The sequence below is a fragment of the Liolophura sinensis genome, chromosome 2 (assembly GCF_032854445.1).
Source record: "Liolophura sinensis isolate JHLJ2023 chromosome 2, CUHK_Ljap_v2, whole genome shotgun sequence".
NCBI classification, from domain to species: Eukaryota; Metazoa; Mollusca; class Polyplacophora; order Chitonida; family Chitonidae; genus Liolophura; species Liolophura sinensis.
Window position 1 is genome coordinate 26,476,130 of NC_088296.1, and position 15,708 is coordinate 26,491,837.

Sequence of the window (15,708 nt, forward strand, 5' to 3'; positions counted from 1 at the left end):
CCTCATTGACTAGTCACTCAGATTCAGCCCTGAGTCGGTGGCCGTTATGTGGGTGGCCGAGTGATGAGAGCGCCATCCTCGTTGACTAGTCACTCAGATTCACACCTGAGTCAGTGGTTGTTATGTGGGTGGCTGAGTGATGAGAGCGTCATCCTCGTTGACTAGTCACTCAGATTCAGCCCTGAGTCGGTGGCCGTTATGTGGGTGGCCGAGTGATGAGAGCGTCCTCCTCGTTGACTAGTCACTCAGATTAAGCTCTGAGATCAGTGGCCGTTATGTGGGAGGCCGAGTGATGAGAGCGTCATCCTCGTAAACCGCACTCAGATTCAGCTCTGAGATCAGTGGCCGTTATGTGGAAGGCCGAGTGTTGAGAGCGTCATCCTCGTTGACTAGCCACTCAGATTCACACTTGAGTCAGTGGCCGTTATGTGGGTGGCCGAGTGTTCAGAGCGTCATCCTTGTTGACTAGTCACACAGATTCAGCTCTGAGATCAGTGGCCGTTATGTGGGTGGCCGAGTGATGAGACTGTCATCCTCGTAGACAAGACCGTCAAATTAACCCCTTGATTAGGACTGCCTAACACCTTAAAGTCGGCTTATGCTTTTTGACTGACACTTTATTCAATATATATCTGTCTCAGCACAACCATCGATAAAACAATAATGCATGAAATACATTGGATATATACCAAAACTCCATGCAAATTTTCTTTACTTGGTTAAAGAAAGAAAAGAACATTATCTCCCGATTGACAAACCTGTATTAATATTGATATGCATTTTCACGAAAATTTGAGTAAAAATAGAAACTATGTGGATCAAAATGTTAAGTCACGCACCTCTTGTCTCCATGAATATCCATGAAGCTGGCAACTCGTGAATCTGCGTTTATAAATCTAGGTTTCGTCTACATGTCTATAATTTTCCTAATTCTAACTAACCGATAACAACAAACAAACTGTAAGGAATTACATCGTATAACAAGCTCTATAATACTGAACATTTTCCTAAACACTTACCAAAGGTGGTTTAACCCGGACACCGCGCAACAATGATTAGATCGTGATGAAAAGGGTCAGGTTTAACCGGAAGAGAGTAAACTGTGGAAGTACTTTGCCAAGTGTCTTACCACGACGTACTGGAACAGGTATAATGTAGTAGACGTATTGGTACAGACGTAATGTCGTAGACATCTTGGTGAAGACGCAGTAACCTAAACGCACTGTTGCGTAGTGTCACAGACGTAATGTCAATGCAGATGTAATGTCATAGTCGAAATGTTACAGATGTAATGTCATAGTCGAAATGTCACAAATCTCGGGTCAATCCTGGGTCGTTTCACACCTAAGACCTTAAAAGTGGAAGTTGTAACTTCGTCGCTTGGCGTTGAGCATGACGAAGATAACGCAGTGACTGGTTGACCAGCCCCAGTATAATGACTTATTAAGGGCGGCTTACTTTCTTTCAGTTTGTAATGTATAAGCAAAAGCTGTAACTGAAAAAACAACTTGATACCGTACTGCTACCATTGTCTCTCCAATATCAATATTCTGGTACTGATTGGTGGATCTGTTGACTGCTCGACTGCTTGTTTGATTGATCGCTTAACTACCTGGTCGCTTGATTGCATGATTGATGAATGAATTTATTTACCATGTATACATGTTAATAACCCCTTTCAGGTGAGGACAAGCTTAGTCCATGTCGTACAGGTACATGATGACGTCCATAAACCAACTTATCCAAAAAGAAAAAACAAAGCATGAAGCGGTATTACACATTAATGTAACCTCAGAGGTGGTCTGACACAGAATAACTTGTATCTCCAGAGCAGGGCTTTAGGCGGCGTTCTGACATCGTCCTCTGTCCCCTGGCTAGATAGTGGCCGGGGAGGACGTGGAATACGCGCTGTAGAGGAGCGGGAACTAACGACTGGGTAACGATGTAATACAGCTCTAGTCAGGTAAGATCATACACTTGAGAGTTAAGAGCGACGCAATACAAAGGATAGGAGTGCATCGAAAACTGACGGAGATGTTCGACAAGGTAGCGTATATAACAAGGAAACAATGGTCGAGAGGTGCCTCAAACAAGTAAACATACTAAACGAAATACGGAGATGTGGGACAAAACGAGATGTAGCATTATTTCGTGATCTTAGGAATACACCAGAGTATAAAGATCACGTTTTCCAAACCAGGCAGAGACACATGTACAGTGAGTCACAAAATCAATACCGGTATCAAAATGCAGATTGCAAAATTCTGCTAAATAGGCAGAATAATTGCTGCTGTAAAGCAGAGTACATTTAGGAGAAATCAACCATCAAACAGACAGGGATTGGGTAGTGCGAAATGAAGATGTGATTCTCTTTAAATCGAGACAGCGCTTAGGCTTGTTTGATGTATTCGAACCATTGTCAGGTGAATCGTCCAGCGAACTTTCCAGCCACTATTTAGCTTAAAACAGGATAGGACCAAATCTGTTCGCCAAAGGAAATTTCGAATTATTTCTCATATTACTTTTAAAATGCGAAGATGTTCTACGGAAATGTAGTACGAACCAATAATATAGAAATATGAACACACCATTCAAATGGATGCTTTTTAGTCCTGTAAGTCGCCTTGCTATCATTTCCACATCACACGCACGTTGTTTAGCATTATCAAGCGATATGACACCATGATTGTATCATACATACATAAGATTGCAACACAAAAAACGAAACTCACAAAACTATCTTGAATAATTTGTCATTCAGTGACACCATGACGAGACAAAAGTAATAAGATGGTAACAGAATATAACTTATTGAAATATTTGATCTGTATTTAACGCAACAATGGATGAACTTTTCATTAATAGTCATAATTTAGTAAATGTGTCGACTTGAAGGTTCTAAAAAGGCTCAGATTTAAACTACAGACCTCCTTGTTACCGGACAGACCCCTTGGTTACCGGACAGACCTCCTTCAGTTAACGGACAGACCTGTTGGTTACCGGACAGACATGTTGGTTACCGGACAGTCATGTTGGTTACCGGATAGACCTGCTGGTTACCAGACAGACCTCCCTCAGTTACCGGACAGACCTTCTGGTTACCGGACATACCTCGACAGACCTCCTCGGCTACCGGATAGACCTTTTGGTTACCGGACAGACCTCTTGGTTACCGGACAAACCTCCAAGTTATCCGACAGACCTCCCTCAGTTACCGGACAGACCTGTTGGTTACCCGACAGACCTCCCTCAGTTACCGGACAGACATGTTGGTTACCGGACAGACCTTGTTACCGGACAGGCCTCCCTCAGTTACCGGGCAGACTTCTTGGTTATCGGACAGACCTCCAGGTTACCGGACAGACCTCCCTCAGTTACCGGACCGACCTGTTGGTTATCAGACAGACCTGTTGGTTACCGGACAGACCTACTAGTGATCGGGCAGACCTCCTGGTTACCGGAAAGACATACTGACTTACAGTTGCAGTGTAACAAGCGAGAGTTGGATTTGATTTTGCCACCTCATCAGAGAGAACACGCATGTGACGGGAACAAGCTTTTGGGTGGTCAGGGCCGCCAAAGCCTGGAGAGTATACATACAGAGACCACAGAAACTCTCGAAGATCTTAACATTATGTTGGCAGATCATGACGTGGATTTTTTTGCCAATTAAGGTGGGCAATGCTAATGGGAGATAAACGTAGCGAATTTTCATTTATCAGGCGCGCCCAAGCGGTTGGCCGAGAATACTCTTTTGTTTTAAATTCACCGACGCATACGTGTTTAAAACAAAAGATTTGATTGGTTCGCCTGCTTTAATATTACTGCTTATGCGAATAAAGAATTACGTCTAAAGATCCAAATATATGTTGAGGAAATAGCATAAAGATTGTTGAGATATTTATCAATTCATTAAATGGTTAGAAGCTCTGGAAATTCCTTGACATGTATAGGAGTGCAAGTTTAGTATACACCTAAACTACGCAACATTTCGAAGATTTCTTCAGTCATACTTTTTTTTGTTATTTAGAAAGGCTATCAACCTGTCCAGTGCGTCTTCCCGAGGATATTCCCGCAGCAATTTCTGAAGACACTCCATTGTTAAAACGAAATGGCACAAACCCTGATTTATCTTCACTGGGCAGATTACGCTCTCTTTGCGGCAGTGTTAACAGTGTCCATCGGGATTGGGATTTACCACGCATGCGCGGGATCCAAGCAGAGGACGACGGCAGAGTACTTGGTCGGTAACCGGAAGATGTCGGTCCTTCCAGTCTCGTTTTCATACGTCGTGACGTATATGTCGTCCATTTTTATGCTGGGGCTTCCGGCTGAAATGTACGTTTATGGACTCACGTACATGTTCAATTTCTTCTCCATTCTCTTTGCCAACACGCTGACAGTCGTGATTGCTGTGCCTCTTTTTCATCCCTTGAAACTGACCAGCTCATACGAGGTATGCTATCTTTGTGAAAGTTGGCCAAAAGTTTGTTAATTTCATTCAGTTTTATAACAAGCAAAGGATAACGGGCTGTAGTTTAGTGGACGTGGCTCTTGTCCTCCATTCACTATGACAGACGAAGTTCGGGTTCAAACCATGTAGTAGACAGCGGAGTTGGGAATTACGTCGCTGTCGCTGTTGTTTGGCCTTGGTGACCATAATAAGTTAGATTTCCCGAAGTCCCTGGCGCGGTCTAACGTTCGTTAAAGACCACTTCTCTGTCCACCAGTATGGTGGGCATGTGTTTACACCAGTATGGCGGTCATGTATTAACGTCAGTATGGTGGGAGTATATTAACATGCTCGCCAGAAACTTGTCAGAGGCTGCAGTTTTACCCCAGACACTTTGATTATCTCTAGTCACAACAGTTATAGTATCAGTAAAAACACGGCGTTATACAACAATCAATTAAATAAATGAATCAATAATTGAAACATTGCTTCCGGTTGGTAAGTTCGTTATACTTTATAAATATGTGTGAAAATCAATTTCTTCGCTAATGTTGTTGTTGTCCAGAGAAGAATGACGTAATGTAAAGCTTGACGTATATATGACGACACGTTCCTGTCTGAAGCAAAACCATGGCAAACGTTTGTCAAATACTACCAGCGATGTCCGACTTTCATTTCTCATTCCAGTATTTGGAGAAAAGATTTGACTCTCTTGCAGTCAGAAAAATGGGAGCACTTTTCGGGATTCTGCTAACTGTGAGTTGTTTTGTAAACACTGTGAATGCCATTTGTTTGGTAACATCTGGTGATGTGAGTTGGTTTGTAACCACTGTGAATGTCATTTGTTTTGTAACATATGGTGATGTGAGCTGTTTTGTAACCACTGTTAATGTGAATTGTCTCGTAACATCGGTGAGTGTGAATTTATTGGTCACATCTGTGAATGTGAGCTGTTTCGTAACATCTGTGAATATTAATTGTTTTGTGACTATTGTGAATGTGAGTTGTTTTATAACATCAAAGAATCTTAATTGGTTTGTAACTGCTGTGAATGTCATTTGTTTTGTAACATCTATGAATTTTAATTATTTTGTAACTACTGTATATATGCAACCTCGTGCTGGATTAAAACTGCGTGATGTCCTCATGTTTGCATTGTTGTTGTGCAAATCGTTTCTTGTCAGACAGTAAGGGAGGTAACCGAAACAAAAGTTCTTGTCTTCAACCCGACAAATCCTTGATGTCCAGTTAGAGCAATTACCACAAATTATAGGCCTTTACATAGTCTAGTAACTGAACGCCCCAAAATGCACCAATACTATCTTTGAGTGGGGAGTGATGGACAGTTGCCCATACCTTGGACGTGTTAGATTTAATGCTTACAATGTCTCAATATCATAATGCAAACGTAAATTTTTGCACCGACTATTGTTATCACTTTCTACGCTAGAAAATACAAAAAAGTGCAATTCTTTTGAAAACCTTAAAACTGGACACAAACATAACATTAAAACTGAAATAAGGTGAGACACTTTTCAGGCGATACGTGATCGGGGACTTATTGCAGATTACAATTGTAACTTCCTCCAAATGAACAGGAGCTGTATAGTTGATATTTGCATGAACATGGATTAAACTGTGAAGCACGAACAAGTGAAGCAAGCACCTGTGGAAAGGCCGCTGAAGTTCTCCCCAAAAAACACGTACAAATGAAGCAAGCACCAGTGGAAAGGCCGCTGAAGTTCTCCCCCAAAAATACGTACAAATGAAGCAAACACCAGTGGAAAGGCCGCTGAAGTTCTCCCCCAAAAACACGTACAAATGAAGCAAGCACCTGTGAAAAGGCCACTGAAGCTCTCTCCCAAAAAACGTACAAATCAAGCAAGCACCTGTGAAAAGGTCACTGAAGTTCTCTCCCCAAAACACGTACAAATGATGCAAGCACCTGTGAAAAGGCCACTGAAGTTCTCTCCCAAAAACACGTACAAATGAAGCAAGCACCTGTGGAAAGCCCACTGAAGTTCTCTCCACAAAACACGTACAAATAAAGCAAGCACCTGTGAAAAGGCCACTGAAGTTCTTTCCCCAAAACACGCACAAATGAAGCAAGCACCTGTGAAAAGGCAACTGAAGCTCTCTCCCAAAAAAACGTACAAATGAAGCAAGCACCTGTGAAAAGGTCACTGAAGTTCTCTCCCCAAAACACGTACAAATGATGCAAGCACCTGTGAAAAGGCCACTGAAGTTCTCTCCCAAAAACACGTACAAATGAAGCAAGCACCCGTGGAAAGGTCACTGAAGTTCACTCCCCAAAACACATACAAATGAAGCAAGCACCCGTGAAAAGATCACTGAAGTTCTCCCCCCAAAACACGTACAAATGAAGCAAGCACCTGTGAAAAGGCACCTGAAGTTCTCCCCCCAAAACAAATACAAATGAAGCAAGCACCTGTGAAAAGGCCACTGAAGTTCTCCCCCCAAAACACGTACAAATGAAGCAAGCACCTGTAGAAAGACCACTGAAGTTCACTGCCAAAAACACATACAAATGAAGCAAGCACCTGTGAAAAGGCCACTGAAGTTCTCCCCCCAAAACACATACAAATGAAGCAAGCACCTGTGAAAAGGCCAATGAAGTTCTCCCCCCAAAACACGTACAAATGAAGCAAGCACCTGTGAAAAGGCACCTGAAGTTCTCCCCCCAAAACAAATACAAATGAAGCAAGCACCTGTGAAAAGGCCACTGAAGTTCTCCCCCCAAAACACGTACAAATGAAGCAAGCACCTGTAGAAAGACCACTGAAGTTCACTGCCAAAAACACATACAAATGAAGCAAGCACCTGTGAAAAGGCCACTGAAGTTCTCCCCCCAAAACACGTACAAATGAAGCAAGCACCTGTAGAAAGACCACTGAAGTTCTCCTCCCAACAACACGTACAAATGAAGCAAGCACCCGTGGAAAGGTCACTGAAGTTCACTGCCAAAAACACATACAAATGAAGCAAGCACCTGTGGAAAGCCCACTGAAGTTCTCTCCACAAAAACGTACAAATGAAGCAAGCACCTGTGGAAAGGCCACTGAAGTGCTCCCCCCAAAACACGTACAAATGAAGCAAGCACCTGTGAAAAGGCCACTGAAGTTCTCTCCCAAAACACATACAAATGAAGCAAGCACCTGTGGAAAAGCCACTGAAGTTCTCTCCCGAAATTATCCTAATTTATTTTTTAGATTTGTTTTTCTCCCTGGATTAAATGCCTTCAGTTGTTCAGTTGTACGGTGGCTTTATGTTCGCTTTGGTACATAAAGTTCATGTGTCAATGACGTCACGCCTAGATTTCTCTGGTTCTAACAGGGCTATGTCATGTCAGATATACTACTCCATGCACGGGTGCTTTGTGCTCTCAGCTTTTGTTTAGTGGTCACCCAGTTTGAGGGTGGTACGACATTACGTTCTTTCGCTCTTAGCGGCAGGACGTATTCACTAGCCTCTCTGTAAATAACCTGTACATAGCTTAGTGCATTTCCACTTTGCAATACCTTCTTATTTGAGTCTATATCTGTACAATGATGAACAAGGTCTCCTTTCACGCTTTTACGACAAAAGGGATAATTTCAATTTTGATATTGTAAATTATCCTTATTTAGATAGCAATATACCAAATGGCGTATACATATCTCGCCGTGTAGCATTTGTCAGATCTTGCGTTAATTGTGATGACTTTATTCTGCGTCATAAGTTGCTAGTTCAAAAACTAGTTTGTCAAGGATACTCCATCAAACGCCTTCATTCTAAGTTTCTCAAATTTTACAATGAGTATAACACTCTCGTTGGCAGGCATGGACAGAGCGTTCAGAATCTCTGGCGATCTGCATTGTGATCAACCACATAGACGGCGCTGTTATCCCTATGTACATATCTATCACGTACATGGTATTTAACAACATAGATGATGCTCCTTGCCCAGTGTAACCGTCTATCTTGTATGTCATGTGTAACATCATAGATGGTGCCTCTTGTAGCATGAGATCTTTACATATTAACGGGAAAGACGTAATCGTCCGTTACTTTTGAATCACAATCTGATCGGTTAAGGTCTTTAACGCTCGTCATTTTCAAACTGTATTTAATACCGCTTAACCTGGGGCTAGGGGCCGTAAAGGTAGCCATGCTCATTACATCAGCATGATGCCTTTATGAACAGTTGCAATTAAAGCGCGACTGAGATACTTGTTTAATTGTTATTTGACATGGAACTCATTCACGGACTACGAATTTGAACTTTGATATGGATATCATGCCTGGAATATTTATTGTCTGCCCGGCATCATTGAAAACTGATGGCCGCTTCTCTCTTGTGTGTTACCGGCTTTATTTCTTATTTGTATAATTTCTTACATACCTTTGTCTTTGGGAGTTAGTGTTAAACGTTGTTTTGGAAATGGATCTTGCGATTATCGACTTAGAAAGCCCTTTACGGACTACGAATGGTATATGAATGTCGGGCTTGACGCTTATATTGGTAACTGTCTCAACATCCCTGGGGTCGTATTATCGCACATTGCGACCCGATTCTAAAGTTGACAAGGTTAAAAAGCAGAGGAAGTTGATAACGTTGTCACAGGAAGATTTTGCTGAACGTAGGGCAGCGATGGATAAAAAGTCCAGGAAAAAAATAAATATTCATAATGGCTACTACAAAGATCTTACAGTGGAACTGTAGAGGATTGAGGTGTAACCTCGTAGAACTCCAGATGTTAGCTCAATACCTCAATCCTATAGCTTTTAGCTTGCAGGAAACTCTAATGACTGATCTTAGTTATCAATGTCGAGGTCATGTATCTCATCACGCTGTTGCCACGCCTACAAATGGAAAGGCATCAGGCGGTTCTTCTTTTTTGATCAGGCAGGGGGTAATACACAATAGACTGGCACTGAACACCGACTTGCAGGCGGTAGCAGTGCGTATCACACTGGGTATAGTATTAACAATCTGTTCCATTTATATACCACCTTCTTCCACTCTTCACCAACAAGAGCTGCAAAATTTATATCATCAGTTACCTAAACCGTGTCTTCTTTTCAGTGACTTTAATGTCCACAGTGTTCTCTGGGGTGACTCTGAACGTAACCAGAAGGGCTTTGTATTGGAGGATTTTATATCTAATAACTCTCTTAAAATGATGGCACACATACTTACCTTCATCCTGCAAAGGGCACTTATTCGGTCCTTGATTTGGCTCTGGCTGATGCAAGGCTAAGGTCGGAATTCAGCTTGAGCGTCCATGATGATCTGTGCGGAAGCGACCACTTCCTCACTATACTTACCTTTGTGGAGCCGGTATCTTCCTCCCTTCCACGCTTTAATTATGATTAAGCAGTCTGGCCCCCGCCCTGCTGTTCTGTATGGTGAAACACTTACTAGCGACCTTTTTCGTGATGCAGTTGATCCTATCCAGTTATTCTCGGATCAGCTAATCGATATAGCCTCCAAATGTATCCCGATATCATGTGCGGTTCTCCGTATTAAGAAACCGTGGTTCACGGAGGACTATAAACGAGCTAGGCATTTCAGGAAACGTGCTGAGCGCGTGTGCCGATGTAGACCATCTCCCGGTAAGTTAGACGATGTTAGACGTACTCCAGCTAAAGTCTGTAGGACTATCAAACAGTCCAAACTCAACTCTTGGAAACGTTATGTTTCTAAGATTAATTATCGTACCCCTATGTCAAAAGTCTGGAATATGATCCAACGCATCAAAGGCGACGGATCTAATGGGACTGTCAATCATCTTAAAGACGGAAATAATTCTTTGACAGAAAAACTTGACATAGCCAATAGGTTGGGCGCTTTTTTTGCGCACCATTCGTCTTCAGATAATTACTTGCCTCAGTCCCAGCGTAAGAAGGAACGGGCCGAGGCAAGTCCTCTTGATTTTACATCCTCAAATGAAGAATCCTACAATGCTACATTTTCTCTACATGATCTATCCCTGTCGCTGAGCAAGGCCCATGACTCAACTCCAGGGCCAGATGAAATCCACTATTAGCTTTTACGACACCTTCCAAAATCTTCCTTGAGGGTGCATCTTGGAATTTTTAATACCATTTGGATTTCCGGGAATTTTCCTGCCTCACTGCAAAACGCTATTGTTGTCCCCATCCCAAAGCCTGGAAAGGATTCTACCGATCCAAATAACTATCGTCCTATTTCCAGCTGTGTATGCAAGACTATGGAGAGGATGATTAACGATCGCTTAGTCTGGTTTTTGGAGACTAAAGAGTTGGTAAGCGACATTCAATGTGGATTTCGAAAGAATCGCAGTACTGTTGATCATCTTGTTCGTCTAGAATCCTTTATTAAGAACGGTATCGTTAATCGTGACCATGTCGTATCTGTCTTTTTTGATCTGGAAAAGGCATATGACACTTCTTGGAAATATGGCATTATGAAAGATATGCACGGATTTGGACTTAGAGGTCGGCTTCCTGACTCTATTCGTAAATTCTAGACCATCGACACTTCCAGGTTCGGGTTGGGGCTACCCTATCTGACTACTTTGAACAAGATCAAGGCAGCATTTTATCAGTTAATCTCTTTAGCATTAAGATTAATAGCCTTGCCAGAGTTTTATCTCCTAGTAAGAACGCATCCCTTTTTGTGGACGATCTTGGTATCTCTTGTCGAGGCAAATGTATGCACACTATCGAGAGACAGCTACAGCTTTGCCTTAACAAAATCCATGCCTGGGCACTGGAGAACGGATTTAAGTTCCCCAAGTCGAAGACTAACTGTGTACACTTTTGTCGGAAGTACTTTCCCCATGAAGACCCCAAGGTATTTTCAGATGGGTCCCCCATCAAGGTTGTGCAGGAGGCAAAATTCCTCAGGCTGATTTTCGATAAGCACCTTACATTTAAATCTCACATTAATTACCTTAGAGCCAAATGCCTAAAGGCGCTTGATATTTTGAAGGTTGTCTCTAGTGCTCGTTGGGGAGGGGATCATGAAACCCTACTTCAGCTTTATCGAGCACAGATTCGTTCTAAGCTAGACTATGCCTGCAGTGCTTATGGAGGTGCGTCAAGCTCCCAGTTGAAGAAACTCAATACTGTACATCACCAGGCCATACGGTTGTGCTTAGGTGCTTTCCTCGCCTCTCCTGTGGAGAGTCTGTATGTTGAGGCAAACGAGCCTCCCCTGGAGCTTCGAAGAACTAAACTATCCTTACAGTATATCACCAAGCTTAGAGCCAATACATCAAACCCAGCCTTTGATTGTGTCTTCCATCCGGAGTTTGAAGACTATCCTCAGAGGCCATCCATTGTTCCTCCACTGGGTGTCTACATCCAGGAAAATGTGCAAGCAGGTGGACTTGGGCTGGATGTTATCGCCCCCATACGCACCCAGGGAGATCCACCGTGGTTATGTCGTCAGCTCCTTCCTGAAGAAATCTTCCACCAACCCTCTAGTACACCAACAGGAGTTTAGTAATATGTGTTCAAAGTATCCATTTTATCATCGTATATTCACTGGCGGTTCCAAGGATGATGATGGCGTGGCTTCTGCCGCTGTCCTTGTGTCAGAACCATTTCAACTCGGTTTCCAGATTCCTGTTCTGTGTTTACTGCGGAAGCCAAGGCAATTTTGTGCGCACTCCTGTTCATCCCAGAGCTCGGAGGTAGCAGATTTCTCATCTGATCTAACTCATCTGATCCTTTTCTTCCTGCAGGCAATTCGGGCTGGTTCGCCTGTACATCCAGACATTCTATCTATCAGGGAGATGCTCAAACGACTTAATGAAGATTTTATCATTGTCTTTTGTTGGGTGCCCGGGCATATGGGTATCCCAGGGAATACTGCTGCAGATGAAGCCGCTAAGGCGGCTCTACATTCCGTTATTACTCAAACTGACGTTCCATATTCGGACTTGCGTTCACTTATTTGCTCCTATACCAAGCGTTTGTTTAAGGCTTAATGGGATGACCAGACAACCAATAAGCTGCATGATATACGTCAGTTTGTTGGTCCAGCACCTTCCCTTTCACGGCATCGTCTCCGCTCTTGCATTTTGAGGAGGTATCGGTCACACACGTGCTACGCATGGGTATTTGTTGAAAGGAGAAGATGCTCCTCATTGTTTTGCTTGTGATCAACGGTTCGCAGTCAAGCACATATTGCTTGACTGTGGCGACTTTGCTCCTGCACGAGATTCCTATTATCACGTAAGCTCTCTTGCAGAACTTTTCAATTCTGTAGAAAGTGATACTGCTTTTGATTTTCTCACTACCATTGGTATGGCAGGAAAACTGTGATTTTAAACTACCGTCTGTATTTGTTATTTGACTTCAGATGTCCTTTTTTGACTGACTAGTAAATGACTTATCCGTACTAGATCGGCTACTTGACGTTTTATTGTTGCCATTAAAATGAAACATTGTTAAAAGCGACATTTAAAACTTTTACTCACTCACTCACTCCATGCACGGGTACACAATACACCGCATGGGTACACACTACATCGCACGGGTACACACTACGCGAATAAAGCCTGCAAGGCTTTTCCGCACACCTGTATATGCATAATTAATCGCAGACTAAGACTTTTCTGCCCACCTGTACATGCATAATCAATCGAAGACTAAGACTTTTCTGCCCACCTGTACATGCATAATCAATCGCAGTCTAAGACTTTTCTGCCCACTTGTACATGCATAATCAATCGCAGACTAGACTTTTCTGTCCATCTGTACATGCATGATGAATCGCAGACTAAGACTTTTCTGCACACCTGTACATGCATAATCAATCGCGGACTAAGACTTTTCTGTCCACCTGTACATGCATAATCAATCGCAGACTAAGACTTTTCTGCCCACTTGTACATGCATAATCAATCGCAGACTAAGACTTTTTTGTACAACTGTACATGCATAATCGATCGCAGATTAAGACTTTTCTGCCCATCTGTACATGCATAATTAATCGCAGACTAAGACTTTTCTGCTCACCTGTGCATGCATAATCAATCGCAAACTAAGACTTTTCTGCCCACCTGTGCATGCATAATTAATCGCAGACTAAGACTTTTCTGCCCACCTGTACATGCATAATCAATCGAAGACAAAGACTTTTTTGTACAACTGTACATGCATAATCAATCGCAGACTAAGACTTTTCTGCCCACTTGTACATGCATAATCAATCGCAGACTAAGAATTTTTTGTACAACTGTACATGCATAATTAATCGCAGACTAAGACTTTTCTGCCCATCTGTACATGCATAATCAATCGCAGACTAAGACTTTTCTGCCCACCTGTACATGCATAATCGATCGCACACTAAGACATTTCTGTCCAACTGTACATGCATAATCAATCGCAGACTAAGACTTTTCTGCCCACTTGTACATGCATAATCAATCGCAGACTAAGAATTTTCTGCCCATCTGTACATGCATAATCGATCGCAGATTAAGACTTTTCTGCCCATCTGTACATGCATAATTAATCGCAGACTAAGACTTTTCTGCTCACCTGTGCATGCATAATCAATCGCAGACTAAGACTTTTCTGCCCACCTGTACATGCATAATCAATCGCAGACTTAGACTTTTCTGCCCATCTGTACATGCATAATCAATCGCAGACTAAGACTTTTCTGCTCACCTGCACAGGCATAATCAATCACAGACTAAGACTTTTCTGCCCACCTGTACATGCATGAAGAATCGCAGACTAAGCCTTTTCTGTCCACCTGTACATGCATAATCAATCGCAGACTAAGACTTTTCTGCCCATCTGTACATGCATAATCAATCGCAGATTAAGACTTTTCTGTCCACCTGTAGGCCTACATGCATAATCAATCGCAGACTAAGACTTTTCTGCCCACCTGTACATGCATAATGAATCGCAGACTAAGACTTTTCTGCCCACCTGTACATCCATAATCAATCGCAGACTAAGACTTTTCTGCCCACCTGTACATGCTTGAAGAATCGCAGACTAAGATATTTCTGCCCACCAGTACATCCATAATCAATCACAAACTAAGACTTTTCTGTCCACCTGTACATGCATAATCAATCGCAGACTAAGACTTTTCTGCCCACTTGTACATGCATAATCAATCGCAGACTAAGAATTTTTTGTACAACTGTACATGCATAATTGATCGCAGATTAAGACTTTTCTGCCCATCTGTACATGCAGAATTAATCGCAGACTAAGACATTTCTGCCCACCTGTACATGCATAATCAATCGCAGACTAAGACATTTCTGCCCAACTGTACATGCATAATCAATCGCAGACTAAGACTTTTCTGCCCACTTGTACATGCATAATCAATCGCAGACTAAGAATTTTCTGCCCACCTGTACATGCATAATCGATCGCAAATTAAGACTTTTCTGCCCATCTGTACATGCATAATTAATCGCAGACTAAGACTTTTCTGCTCACCTGTGCATGCATAATCAATCGCAGACTAAGACTTTTCTGCCCACCTGTACATGCATAATCAATCGCAGACTAAGACTTTTCTGCCCATCTGTACATGCATAATCAATCGCAGACTAAGACTTTTCTGCCCATCTGTACATGAATAATCAATCGCAGATTAAGACTTTTCTGTCCACCTGTACATGCATAATTGATTGCAGGACTAAGACTTTTCTGCCCACCTGTACATGCATGAAGAATCGCAGACTAAGACCTTTCTGCCCACCTGTACATCCATAATCAATCGCAGACTAAGACTTTTCTGCCCACCTGTACATGCATAATCAATCGCAGACTAAGATATTTCTGGCCCACCTGTACATCCATAATCAATCACAGACTAAGACTTTTCTGTCCACCTGTACATGCATAATCAATCGAAGACAAAGACTTTTCTGCCCATCTGTACATGCATAATCAATCGTAGACTAAGACTTTTTTGTACAACTGTACATGCATAATCAATCGCAGACTAAGACTTTTCTGCCCACTTGTACATGCAGAATTAATCGCAGACTAAGACTTTTTTTTACAACTGTACATGCATAATTGATGGCAGATTAAGTCTTTTCTGCCCATCTGTACATGCAGAATTAATCGCAGACTAAGACTTTTCTGCTCACCTGTGCATGCATAATTAATCGCAGACTAAGACTTTTTCTGCCCCCCTGTACATCCATAATCAATCGCAGACTAAGACATTTCTGCCCAACTGTACATGCATAATCAATCGCAGACTAAGACTT

At 42.4% G+C, this 15,708-nt stretch overlaps 1 protein-coding gene across 1 annotated transcript in view; it reads left to right on the forward strand.

Annotated features, from left to right (window-relative positions):
• Positions 1-4,111: 4,111 nt before the first annotated feature.
• The window catches only part of LOC135462621 (sodium-coupled monocarboxylate transporter 2-like), a 31,371-nt gene continuing 19,774 nt past the window's right edge, over positions 4,112-15,708 (forward strand). The window contains exons 1-2 of the mRNA XM_064739845.1: positions 4,112-4,456; positions 5,141-5,209. Of these exons, the coding sequence (XP_064595915.1) occupies positions 4,112-4,456; positions 5,141-5,209 (414 nt within the window). The remainder of the gene's footprint in view (positions 4,457-5,140; positions 5,210-15,708) is intronic.